The 12159-nt window shown below is 56.8% G+C and overlaps 2 protein-coding genes and 1 non-coding gene across 6 annotated transcripts; 1 reads left to right on the plus strand and 2 right to left on the minus strand.

Moving 5' to 3' along the window:
- Nucleotides 1–1115: 1115 nt before the first annotated feature.
- On the minus strand, nt 1116–5446 carry H310_09810 (hypothetical protein). 4 transcript variants are annotated; one of them, XM_008875978.1, is made up of 15 exons: nt 5338–5446; nt 4629–5289; nt 4478–4585; nt 4255–4428; nt 4140–4208; nt 3812–4089; nt 3469–3761; nt 3167–3417; nt 2957–3118; nt 2699–2900; nt 2480–2647; nt 1922–2427; nt 1730–1871; nt 1543–1680; nt 1116–1492 (listed from the first exon to the last, which is right to left on the minus strand). In XM_008875978.1, exons 2-15 carry the CDS (start codon nt 5082–5084, stop codon nt 1188–1190), a joined length of 3252 nt encoding a protein of 1083 aa, XP_008874200.1. In that variant the 5' UTR covers nt 5085–5289; nt 5338–5446; the 3' UTR covers nt 1116–1187. The 4 variants fall into 4 exon arrangements, with proteins under 4 accessions (XP_008874200.1, XP_008874201.1, XP_008874203.1 ...); XM_008875979.1 differs by having other exon boundaries at nt 1116–1680; XM_008875981.1 differs by having other exon boundaries at nt 1543–1871.
- Nucleotides 5447–5509: 63 nt separating this feature from the next.
- On the plus strand, nt 5510–5582 carry H310_09811. Its single transcript has one exon. It is a non-coding gene; the product is annotated as a tRNA-Ile (tRNA).
- Nucleotides 5583–8375: 2793 nt separating this feature from the next.
- Nucleotides 8376–9424, minus strand: H310_09812 (hypothetical protein; the record flags this gene model as incomplete). The annotated part of the gene is made up of 4 exons (XM_008875982.1): nt 8376–8663; nt 8720–8891; nt 8936–9195; nt 9338–9424. The coding sequence occupies 4 exons, from the start codon at nt 9422–9424 to the stop codon at nt 8376–8378; spliced, it is 807 nt and encodes a 268-aa protein (XP_008874204.1).
- Between the last annotated feature and the right edge of the window lie 2735 nt (nt 9425–12159).

Raw genomic sequence — 12159 nt, forward strand, 5'->3', positions numbered from 1 at the left:
TCATCGTCATCATCGTCGTCAGATTTGGCATCCGCTTCTTCATACACCGCAGTGCCGGGGACAATATCTCGCTCGACGACAGACTTGCCGCCGGTGGACCAAGGTTTCAAGTGGCGTGGTTCGTCTTGCATCGTTTGAGGGACCGCCTCGTCCGCCGAGAGGAGCGCCGCAGAGGCCATCGCTGCCGCGAGAAGGACAAGACCAGGGACGCGCATGTCGTGGGAAATTGAGGAATGCGGCCACCCGGCAACCCAACCGACAAGCGATTGGTTTCTGATCTGCCACGACTGACGACAGAGTTGGCGCCCCACGCACACGTGTCAACACGCATCGCTAAACCCGTGCGGCTCGGACGGGTCGGCCACAGATTGGAGCTGTAGTGGCCTGGAGGTGGTGCTAGTCTCTGCGCATCTGCTTCGCGCCGGGGGGGGCGCACCGTGGATGCCAACGGATCCGACCCAGTTCGGCGCTTCCGTGTAATCGTCGTCGGGTTGTCCAGGGCACGATACAGTGTGCATGTAGAATGTCGGGTATTATCTGAACAGCTATCAAGCAATTTTATATTGTCTTAATGTATTCAATGTATGGATGAGAATGCAGATTACTCGTATCCATCTTCTCAGCTTACCGAGGACAAAGCCGTAGACAGGACATCATCATGGATCTGCGCGCAATGCAGCGGCACGGCAGCGATGGCCATCGATCGAGTGTGCAAGCCGCCAAGCAAACGAGGAAGGTTTTTGACGGCGCTAGGTAAAGGAGATGGCGAGATGAGCGGATGATTCAGACCGACGCATCAGGGGATAACGACGGGACGGAACACGTCGACTTCGCCACGTCCCCGCATCCTCCATTGGACGCTTCCAGGCCATTTGCAAACATCTCGTCGCCTCGCGTCCGCCATCGCGTGCATACGACTAGTTCAGAAATGAATGTGGCTGCATGCTGCAGCCGTGGAACCATCGCTTCACCGTCGAAACAGGATGTGGTAGTTCCGCCGCTCGTTACCTCCGCATGCCAGGTAGTGCGTACAACGGACGACGGGCATGCTCGGCATTAGTCTGCCGAATACAGTTGGTAGCTGCGGCTACAACTCGGTCCCGTTGCCGCTCTCCGCGCCGAGCATGCACCCCATCCCTCGGGCAACTCAACGGCCCCACGCCACGGCAGTGTCGAACTCGAGTGTGTTAGGTTTGATTCAAATCCCGATAGCTGGACGATTGCTGTAGGTTGCTCGCGCCGATGGGTGGCAGCGGGCGACTCGCCGCCGACGCGTTGTTGGACGGCAGCGCACTCGTTAGCCCCGATTGCGTTTTCATCTTTTTTAGTTTGGCAGTCGGCGGCGGCGCAGGTTTGAGCACGTGCAGCACTCCCACATTCGGGCTCCGCCCAAAAGTTTTGTTGTACGTGTCTTCGCGATTGAGCAGCTCCCGCTTGATGTAGGCCATTTCGTCGACAGTTTGCTGGACGAGCGCGTCCTTTTCGGCCACGTCTGCACACGCGGTATTGGACGAACCAAGGTCAAATGTCCCGATGCCGTACCATGTTCGAGGTCGGCGATGCGATTCAAGTCTTCGAGGCGGCTGTCGCGGCGGGCATAGACCTGCTCCCACTCGCGAATCTTGCTCACAAGCTGATGCTGCTGTTCATGCAACAGCGCCCGCGTCTTGTCGAATTGGTCTGTCCGATTGTGAAATACGTTGACGTGGTCCACGGCGCTGCCACGTACTGTTGAGCGCCTGCGTTTCATGCAAGTGCACTTCAATCGTCTGCTCCAACTCGACTTTGTGGTGCTTCCGTGCCAGATCGAGGGCGCGGTCCTTGTCCCGCTGCCAACACAGCTCCTTTTCGACGAGTTCCGCCTCTTTTTCCTGCGCATGTTTCGGGTCATGTATCGCACGTGTCACAGTGGCCAACGTACGGAAATCGTTTTCTGAAGGGCTTTCTTGTCGTTCTCGAGGGCAAGCATCGACCCCACGTGCCGTGCGATCGTCTGGTTGCAGCTCTCGACGGTATGTTCCAACTGCGCCACCACTTGGTTGTGCTGGGCCGTCAGCGTGGCCGTCGCGGTGCGATGTTCAGTGTCCTTTTTCTCCCGTAGGTCGGCCAGCCTACGGGCTAGCTCCGTCGCAGCTCCCTCCAACTCGTCTCGCCGCGCCTGATTGAGCTGTTGAAGTTCCTGCGAGTGTTTGGCTAGGAGACCGTCCCGTTCAGACGAAGCTTGGGCAATCACGGCATTGATCTGTTGGGTGAATGCCGCCTGGATCGCAGAGGTCTCGGCGCCGTGCCCGGCAGTCAGTTGCCGCACGTTTTCGTCGTGGCGCGCGACCATCGCGTTCAGTTTGTCTTGCCAAGCACTTGCCGCTGCCGTTCGCGCGTTGCTGTGCTCGAGCTCCAACGCCCTGCACGTTGCTGCGTGGGCTTGGACTACAGACAAGACAATTAATTGTGGCTGCCGTAACCCAGCTACAACACGTACGCTGCGCTCGCCGTTCGTCGTCGAATGCGAGCTGCGCCTCTAGGTGCTTCTGCTTCCACAGATCGACCTGCTCTTGCATGTCGGCGACCTCGGCCTTGTGCATCGAGAGAAGAAATGCGCGCTGGTCGTCGACGTGTTGTTGCATGGTTGCTTCGGCCTTGACCACGGCTTGAATGAAAAAGATGGTCAGAGTGAACTGGCAGCATGAGACGGACGAACCTTCTTGAATTGTCGCCGCCATGGTGTTGCGCAGCGCTTCAAGCTGGCCGGCATGTTCTTCTTTCAGCGCTGCTAACCCCTCGGCGTGGTTGCGGCCGTTCATTTCGGTTTTGTGCTTGGCAATCTTCAACTCCCCCTCGAGCTTTTCAATCGCGACTTTATCCTTGACGGCCCGCTTCGCGGCTTTGTCCTTTTCTGCTTCCTAACCATCCCCGTGAGAACTTTATACAGGATTTCTTCACCAAGGAAGCAACGTACAAGAGCGGCCAGCTGCGTTTGCCAGACCCTGTGGTCCTTTTGGCTTGCAGCTCCCACTTGCTTGAGCTGATCTTGCAAGGCTTTACAGTCGGCGAGCGCCTTCTTGTGGAGATCCATTCGCTCCGCGAGGTCGTTCTCGCTCGTCGACAGCGCGCCTTGGGCCTACAACGTTGCTAGGTGTGGAGACACTGCCACGGCACTCGTTCCCACCGCTGCCAGCTGCATGTTCAACTGCCCCACGTGTGTTTGCAAATGCTGGATCTGTTTTTCCAATTCAGCCTGTTGGGACTGGGATGTGGTCTGCGCTGCCAAGCGCAGCTCCCGGACTGCTTTGTCGTGGTCGTTGGTCATGTCGACTTGTCGCTGCTCAAGGACTTTCACTTCGTTCTGGAGCCATGCGATCGAGGCATGGAGTTTCCCTTGAGTTGCTTCCCATGCTGCTTCCGCGGCTTGCCTCTCGCCTACACACGATAGTCGTGCATGGAGATACATATGTGTTTTTGACTACACACCATGCGCACGATTCAAGTCGGTTTGGCTCGTCTCGAGCTGTTTGGCCACTGCGTCTTCGCGCGTCGTGGCGGCGGCTGCGTTGCTCAGCAACTCTTTGTTTTTTTTCTGCGCCGCGAGCAACTGTGTTTTGATTTCGTCCTCGGACTTGGCATGCTGTGTGTCCATGGCCTTGATCAAGCTTTGCAACTTTTGCACTTCAGCATTTTTGTCGCTGAGTTGCTTCTTTGTCGCAGCAATGTCGGCCTCGAGCGCCTTGATCGACGCGCCCCACTGGTTTTCTTTATCCGAGAGACTGGACGTTCGTGAGCACCATTCCAAGCAACGATCGATGGCCTCCCGCACCTCGTTGACGTCGACTGGTTCTCGGAATGCAACGTATCGACCACCTTGAGCAACTGCCGCCGCTCTCCATCCAGTGCCTCCACTTGAGCGCGAAACTTCGCGAGCTCTGTCTCCAAAAGCACCACTTGGCTTTGACGCTCGGCTAAGTTGGCGTCGGCATCCTGCAATGCCGCGTCCGCGTTCTGGAGCAGCGTGGATGCACTGCGTTTTTCGTTGAGCAGGTCAATTTCCACTTGTTTCATCGACGCGCGGAGAGATGTGAGTTGTTGCAGCAACTCCTACGGAACGATTCATATGCGTTCCTCCAAGCTCGCCATGATTTCCTCACAGATTTTTCGGACCGCAGCTGCGTGTCGCTGCTGCGCAACGTCTCGATCTCGCTGAGCAAGCGCTCCATCTACCACGACGTTGTTGGAACCGCATGCAACAAAGGTGAACTTTACCTTGGTCACCATGTCGTTCTTCATCGAATCTGCCGACGAATTGCACTCCATCTCACATCTCCTCACGGCCATCTTGGCGTCGTTTTCGGCCTTCTCGGAAAGCTGTTGAAGCTGGAACTGATGCGCTTTCTCCAGCGCAGCTAGTTTGGTGGTGTGCTCGGCTCGCAGTTGATCCTGGACAAGGAGGAGTCGGATGAAGGCTACATCGAGATAGGGTACTCACTTGTTGGTTGAGCTGCGATGTGAGCATGTCATTGTACTTCTTGTTGGACTGCGTCACCATGTCAGCCACTTCGTCCGTGTGCTTGGCTCGCATGGCCACTAAATCCGCCTGGTCCTTCATGAGGAGACATGAATCGACCTCTTCGGCGCACCTGGCCATGGCTAGCCTTGGACTGGACGGCTTCCAGCGCCGTCTGGAGACTCGAGATGCGGTCTTGAAACGCCGCTCGCGCCTTCCGCAGCTCGCTTCCCATCGTCTCGAGCTCATTCTGGAACTGCTCCTCCATGCGCGCTTGTTGGGCCTTGACTTCGTCCTTGTACCGCTTGAACTCGTCGAGCGCTTCCGTTTTGTCCTTTTGATGCCGCTCCTTGATTTTCTTGATGCTCTCCATTGACTTGAGCTGCGCCTCCCTCTTGTCCAGGCTCTCCTTGAGCTGTGCCATCTTGGCCGCGGCCTCCTTGGCCAGTGCTTCGTTTTCTTTGCGATGGCTGTACACGGTGGCTTGCAGCTCCATCGCGGCATCCTCGTTCTTGGTGTTCAGGTGAAATATAACCTTGGTGAGCTGGGCAATCTTCTTGCTCATCTTTAGATGTAAGTCGGGGTCCATCGTAGCTGGTGATTTTGGGCGGGCCGCCACCGCCGCCGTCGCCGCTCACTGAAACCGCCGACTTTAGTAGGTGTTTCGCCAAGGCCAAGAATAGTTCGCACAACTCAAGCACGATCAACAGAGGAGCATGAAAACGTCATGTTCCCCATGATGTTGGCAGTCGCTTCCACGCGGACACCTCGTCGATTGATTCCCATCCGTACTACTGCTCAAGAACTTAGCGAAGAAATACAAAAGTGTACTGTGGACATACAGGACACCTCCAGGGGCTCGACCGCTTCAACAGCGATGTATTGCACAGTTACAGGTGTGCATCGCCGCCCCGACGCACACCGCCGTCGCCAATGAGCGAGGAACGGCGCTGCGCAAAATCACAACTAGAATTATTACTTTTTATATAAAATTATTTTACTCGTAACGCGGTGGCTCCTGTAGCTCAGTAGGTAGAGCGGTGGTCTTATGAGCCACAGGTCGAGGGTTCGAACCCCCCCTGGAGCATATTTTTTGCCTCAGCAATTTAGTCCTTTGATGTCTCACCCAGTCGCCACGACATCCTCGCTGGCATCGGATGGGCGCTGATGGACATGTGAAGCGTCGGAAGTCATCCACGGGATGGACATGATTGGTATTTCCTGTTTTTCGACTTACTCGTCGTCGCCGAGCCTCCCTCCTCCTCATTCAGCATGGAATGGTAGGCATGGTAGAAAAAATGCCGAAAACGTTGGGGGAGACCTGAGTGACGCATCATGACATCCCACCCACCCCCGGACCAAGCAACGACAGAAGGCGCGCGTCTAATGCATCGATTCACAAGTGGGGATAGTTTCGCCTGGTTCGTCACTCGTGCGTTCGCGGACAGCTCCTGCAGTTCCAGACGTGCCGAAAAGGCTGCGTGAAAAACCATTTCTATACTTACATGGAGCCTCACGGATATGGCGATGACACTGAGCCGTGTGAACCGAGTAACGTGGTGAATGATGCCACGAGATTGCGAACGCCCGTTGCCCACACACACTCGCGCCATGACTTCTTCATCTTGTCATGGACAACGGAATGAGCACAACAGCACGGAGCGCCAACCATTCCGTCGTCTCTCGAAAAAACGGCAATCGCAGCCCGGCTCAACGTGCATCGACCAAATGCAGAGGTGTCTCGATAACATAACGGCGACCCCAACGGTTTCAGCATGCGGCGGTTACGTGGGGGTTTCGTGCCTTTGCTTTGTACACGTGAGCCATGAAGCGGCAGCTCCATGCAGTGTCGCGGCTCGAAACACTTCGCGTTTGCACCTCAAACCGTCTTTGACATGAATGCAGCGAATATGGCGTGCCGGTAGTCTCTGTGTCGACATATTCTTAGCCCGTAAGGTACGCAGTCGGATTGTTCCGACGACAAACAGTTTCGCACGAGGCGCAACGGCTCACGTCTTAGTATTTTCCGATCCAGCCATGCCAGGGCAACGCATGGCCTGCGATCTTCGTCCATTCCTCGTCCTTTGCGAAGACGTTGGAGATGTGCATCCATCATGCGCGAGACGTCCACTTACACGCCCTTGCGAGCCCGACAGCACCGGCGCCCGTGGCCACGCACGGAGCGACACATCCCCCGCAGCTGCCTCGACCCAAGCAATCGCGGCCACCCGCATCAAAGACGTACTGCTCTGAACCCAACTGCACACCCTTTGCGAGGCGCTCTAGGCACGGCGGCGCGACCAAGTGGATGGGTGCAATACGTAAACGGCCGGCCGGTGCCGCTCACATGGCGGTGGCACGCTATTCAAAGTCGTCGGGTGCGTATCCTTTGCGCGATACCAGGACCTGAGTGCATCCCATTGCCATGATATACGGCCATGAGCGACTCCATTGTGGTCAAACCATCGTAATGTAGAACTAAGTGCACGGGCTTGTTCGAAGCACCTTTCAATGATGTGCTCCTTTCTCGCGCCCATGCAACATGCATCCCTCGACAAGCGTCTGCTAGCGTGACCCCCCATCGTGCACGGAGGAACATTTGAAGGGTTGAGCAATGTGGCTATCCCTGTGACGTCATGGCCCAAACAGTGCCACACGTACTTCGTCAGGCCTCAGTCCCACGGATCGTGCCGTTCAAACTTGAAATCCACCGCCCTATGGACCGACGAGGAGCGAAGCGATGAAATGAACAGATATGGGGCGGTATCAAAATCTAAGTGAGGCGACCATTCGTGAAGCTGGCGTTGTCCCGTACAACCTACCGCACTCTGTGCTCATCAAGGCACTAGGAACGACCGTCCTGCTGCCCCCTGTAGTGCTTAGTTGTGCTATTAAAGCGCCGCACCGTAGCTTCGGCCGTGAGATGTTCTCTATGACGGCATGGCGACCCGTGCCACGCAGCATGCGAGGACCCACGACTGTGTCGCATATCCTGGAGCATGCAGCGACCCGTCAAACAGCTAGTTTGGACCATTCCTAGGCTTCGTGCCACCATCAGCTAGAGTTGAGATCGACGATCCATCAGCACCATGGGAATCGTCACAACCCCCTCGGAGGGGAGACTTGACGGCCGACAAATGGTAGACATCCATGCATTTCATACCGGGGGATCGCGAGAAGGGGGTATATATTCGTTTGTTTCGGATAGACTATAATTGGAATGAGCTTGCTTGACGCTCGACGAAAGGACCGCACGGCGCATGTTCATTCGGATCGTGCATGGATTCGTCATACGTTGATCTCGCTCTCTCACATTGTGAAATATGCACAACATGCTGTTGCGAGTCGATGTTGTCGAGTCGCTCGCCCTCGCTGGAAAGGTTGAGAGGTGTTATCCGTCCATGAAACGTAACATTGAACGTCATTGTTCCATAGCACGGGCGACCGCGCAAGAGGAATCGGCATGTGTGGCCATTCAACATGCGATTTCCCTCTCAGTCTGATGATACACGGCTCACTGTCGATCATTTCGAAAACGACTCGCCACTTAGCTCGGAAATTGCTGGCAACTCGGGTGTCGAGGGGGGTTGCATCCTGCTGGGAGCTGCACGACGGGAATCTTGGCACGAGTGGAGCAGTGGATGATAAGAGGCGGGGGGGCCAGAGGGCAAGTGGATGCTGTCGCAATCAGCGTTTGCCCCGTTCCCTTGTCGGCGTCCCCGACTGGATCCCGAACGTACGCCCATTCAGTATTGAAACAAACAGCTTTCCCTGACAGTTTGCATTTGCGTTGTGGCGGGCTGCTTGCTCATTGACGGCAAGGGCAGCTCCACGTTCGTGTTCTCTAGGTGAACTACTGGAGCATTCTGGCTACACGCAGCTACAGGGCACTGGAGGGGAAAATGTCCACGGACGACAGCCATTCGACGTGTTGAGTGTCGACGATGGCGTCGGGGGAGAGGTCGCTGTTCGTGGTGCCATCGTGGTCCCAAACGAAATCCTGGTCAGCCCAGCAATTGTCCGTCGACAGATCCAAATCTTGGAGGTTCCACACGTCCTTGTCCGTGTCGAGGGAGGGCAGCGTGTTGGACATTAGTGGTGGCTGTCGGGGCTCTACTTTCAGGGGGGGTGGGGGACGTTGGGACTGATGTGCCATGCCCTTGTGCGGCTTTGCATTCACACACAGTCAAGTTTGACCAGTCGACGACGGGGATGCTTTCTTACCTTGACGCTGGCGTGCCAATGGTTTTTGACACAATTATCTGTGCGACCGGGCAACTTTTCGGCAATGACGGACCATCGATTTCCGTATTTCGCTTGCAAGGCGGCCAGAACCGCCTCCTCTTCGGTCGTCCACGCCGTCTTGCGTATCGACGGATCGAGCTGGTTGCACCACCTACACCGTTGGTTGAATGGACAGCAATGGAGACACTTGTGTACCGCTCCCTGCATTGCTTTCCACTGCGACCAGGCAAGTACGACGCAATGACCCCCCACTTGTGGGCCCCGAGCCCCCGCACGAGCGCCACCATCGTTTGATCTTCGGCTTCGGTCCATGCCTGCTTTCCCATGGACAATTGGGACAAGCACTTCCATCGGTGCTGGCAGTCGCGGATGGACTTGCGCGACCCAAAGAGGCCAACAGCACCGCGCCACTGTTTGCCGCCATGGAGATAGACATAATCCCTCAAGAGTTGGTCCTACAGAGATATACAAACATGACGGCATGCTGGCGGTGCACGCATGTAGCCAACCTCAGCAAGCGTCCACGCACAGGTCGGAGCCATGACAGAGATTGCAAAGTGAAAGATGCGAGGTGAACCTGGCGGGTTCGTGTCGCACAACTCGCGGGACAGGGGCGGTGGGGGCAACAGTGATACACAATGTGAAGTCCCAGTGGTCGAAGATTGTCGTACCCTTTACCCCCATCGTGGGGTGAAGGGGGGGAAGGGGAATCGAGACGGCTGCAAGTAGGGGCTCAAGGTAGCCCGGTCGCAGGGATGGGGCGAGCGCCCGGTCGCAGCACCAAAACGAAATATTTCCCGAATACGTCGAGGCGTACACGGTCGACCTCAAGTTCCGTTTCGACTCACGTGGGACGCGACGCATGGTTCGGAACATGACATCGCCGACGTCAGCGCGTTTGTTGGCGAGCAACATGAGCCGGGGCTCCGTGTCAGACAACCTCGTTCGTGGTCGACATCGCAGCTCGTGGCTTCTAAAAGTGCTGTCCCAAGCCCCAGCGTTCATCTCATGCACACAGACACATGGCAGCCCTCCGCCTCCAAGTTCCCACGCCCTTTTGGTTCCTTGCCCGAAGGTGTGTGTTGCTCGCTCAAGCATGTCGCGAGAAGCATCATCGAAAGCTCTTTGTCTGCGCCGAGGTCTTCCCGAATTCGATTTGACGAGCTAAGCCATGGACGCTGCAGGCTGTCGTCGATGGAGTTCCAAAGCATATGGATCAACCGAGCGACTAACGGTCCTCGCTGCTCCAACACGGAGTTCGAGACAGGCATTACCTGTTGTTGCACTAACCTCTCGAAGTGACATGTACCGCAAGGCCCTCGTGCTAGACGGGGCGGGGCCGCTAGCGGGGCGTTGTGTCCATGGCCGCAAACTACAACCTCATGCCCTTTATCGTGGAGCCCTATGACGCGATAGCACGCAGCGGTCGCCGCTCGATGACTGAGCACCTTGTCTTGCTTTGGATACCCGATTGTACAACTTGGCGGTGTGGGGACTGGCGTCGTTCGAGCAGGCTGTGCTTCGAGTCTGGCGCAAAGGCGAATTCAGCTGCACTGTGCTTGAAATGGCACGGCATTTCTAGCTGTACGGATCACCCAGCCCAACGCCGGTCTCGAGGAGGGATGGCCGTGTGGAAGCACAAATCGAGTGCCTCGAATGGACCACGTCCAGATCGACATTGCGGCTGCATGAGACGCTGGCGTGCGGACCAGTGCTACAGACAGAGATCTCAGCACATACACCGCATGACGTCAGCTGGCCATGCGACGAAAGGTCGCATGGTCGAAGATTAGTTTGCCGTTTCTTGGGGCGTTTCTGCGCCATGGAAATGGTTTTGTCCAACAGCGGCCCACCCTTCCCACCGAGCTGGTGCTCTGGGGGGTGCTAGTCGTGCATTCGAACATGGCGATCCCAACAGCAAGGTTGCTCTGTGCGTTCCCGCGACAAAGCGCTCGGCGCGGGAGCGAACCTGGGATGGTCCTCCCCGCAGCATTTTTATCTTTTCGTAATCTTTAGGTTTCACGTGAGGGACTTGCTGGCCAACATGGTTGCTGACGTTACAGGGGTGACCCATGGCTCATTTCGCAAAAGTCATCGCGGAGCACATCACAGCCATGCATTACAGGCCATGCATGACTCCGGGGTGCCACCGCTACGCCAAGGTCAACTGCCACTGCCTCCACCACGGCCATGCTGCCGCTGCGCAACGATCACCAACGAGTCAGGCAAGCGACCGTGGCCACTCACACCACCTCGTCGGACAAAATCCCACGACGGCGCAGAGTCGGGGATTGCCCCAGCAAGACGAAAGAAATCCCATGCCAACGCTGAAAAGCGCGCGCATGTGCAAAGTCGCAGGGTGCAGCTCGTACGCGAGACGGCGAGGACGGTGCTCCCGCCACGGCGGGTCCGTCGCATGTTCCATGGAGGGATGCACGACCCCCTCGCAAACAGGAGGAAGGTGTCGGGCGCACGGCGGTGGGTCGCTCTGTCGAATGCACGGCTGTGGTGCGTTTGCAAGGGTCCAAGGGCTGTGTGGGCTGCACCAACAAGTCATGAAGCGGACATCTGCCGCATGAATAGGACACGTGATATCGGCGCAATACGTTAATGGACAGAGAACTTCGAGTTTGTCAACGGCTCCACTGTCATGCCACATTTGAGCTTCACGAACGGATGCAGCAGACCGTCCTCGTTCCACGCCATCGCGGGCTCGCTCGCCCAGCGCAGCATGCGTAAAGTGTCACCGTGCCGACTGAACTCGCCGTGGACTCGACTGGAAACGGTCGAGACAATGCACCTCTGACATGGATTCCCCCCGCGGTGCTATCGAGGCACCGCCATCAACTGTCACTAGAGTGGAGAGCCCTGAAAGGAGGGAGTCGCATGCATGGAGCAAGGCAACGAATTGTCTTCAGCGCCTTGCCGATGTCGACCCGAGACTCCGCCCACCCCTTCGTACTTCGATACAACGCAGCGAAAAAAACCCTCAAACAAGCGAGGGGACCGCCGCAGTAATCGCTGACCGCAGGGACGTCCGTGGTCGCCATGCCGTGGCAACTTGAAGCGTGCGTGACTTCGAGGGGGGATGCCCACCTCGTGGCATCGTTTTTCTTGCAAGGTGCATCCAGTCATGAACGAGTCCGAGAAGTTTCCATTGATGCGCGAGGAGAGATCTACCTTAGGAGCGGTCACGAGCAATTCACGTTCGAGATGGCGTCGCATGGGCTCGACATTTTGCCAGTGACATCTTTTCACCGTCTTGTCAAATGGCCGAGCTGTCGGAAGTGCCACAGTCAGCCCGACGCCCCGGCAGGTTTCAACCTATCTACCCCCTCTGCGACCACCTCTCGGTAGCCTTCACGTCAATGTTCTGGGATGACCCCGACGACGGTTGGTATCGACAAGAACTGTAGCCC

Source organism: Aphanomyces invadans, assembly GCF_000520115.1.
Source record: "Aphanomyces invadans strain NJM9701 unplaced genomic scaffold supercont1.23, whole genome shotgun sequence".
Classification (NCBI taxonomy): Eukaryota; Oomycota; class Saprolegniomycetes; order Saprolegniales; family Verrucalvaceae; genus Aphanomyces; species Aphanomyces invadans.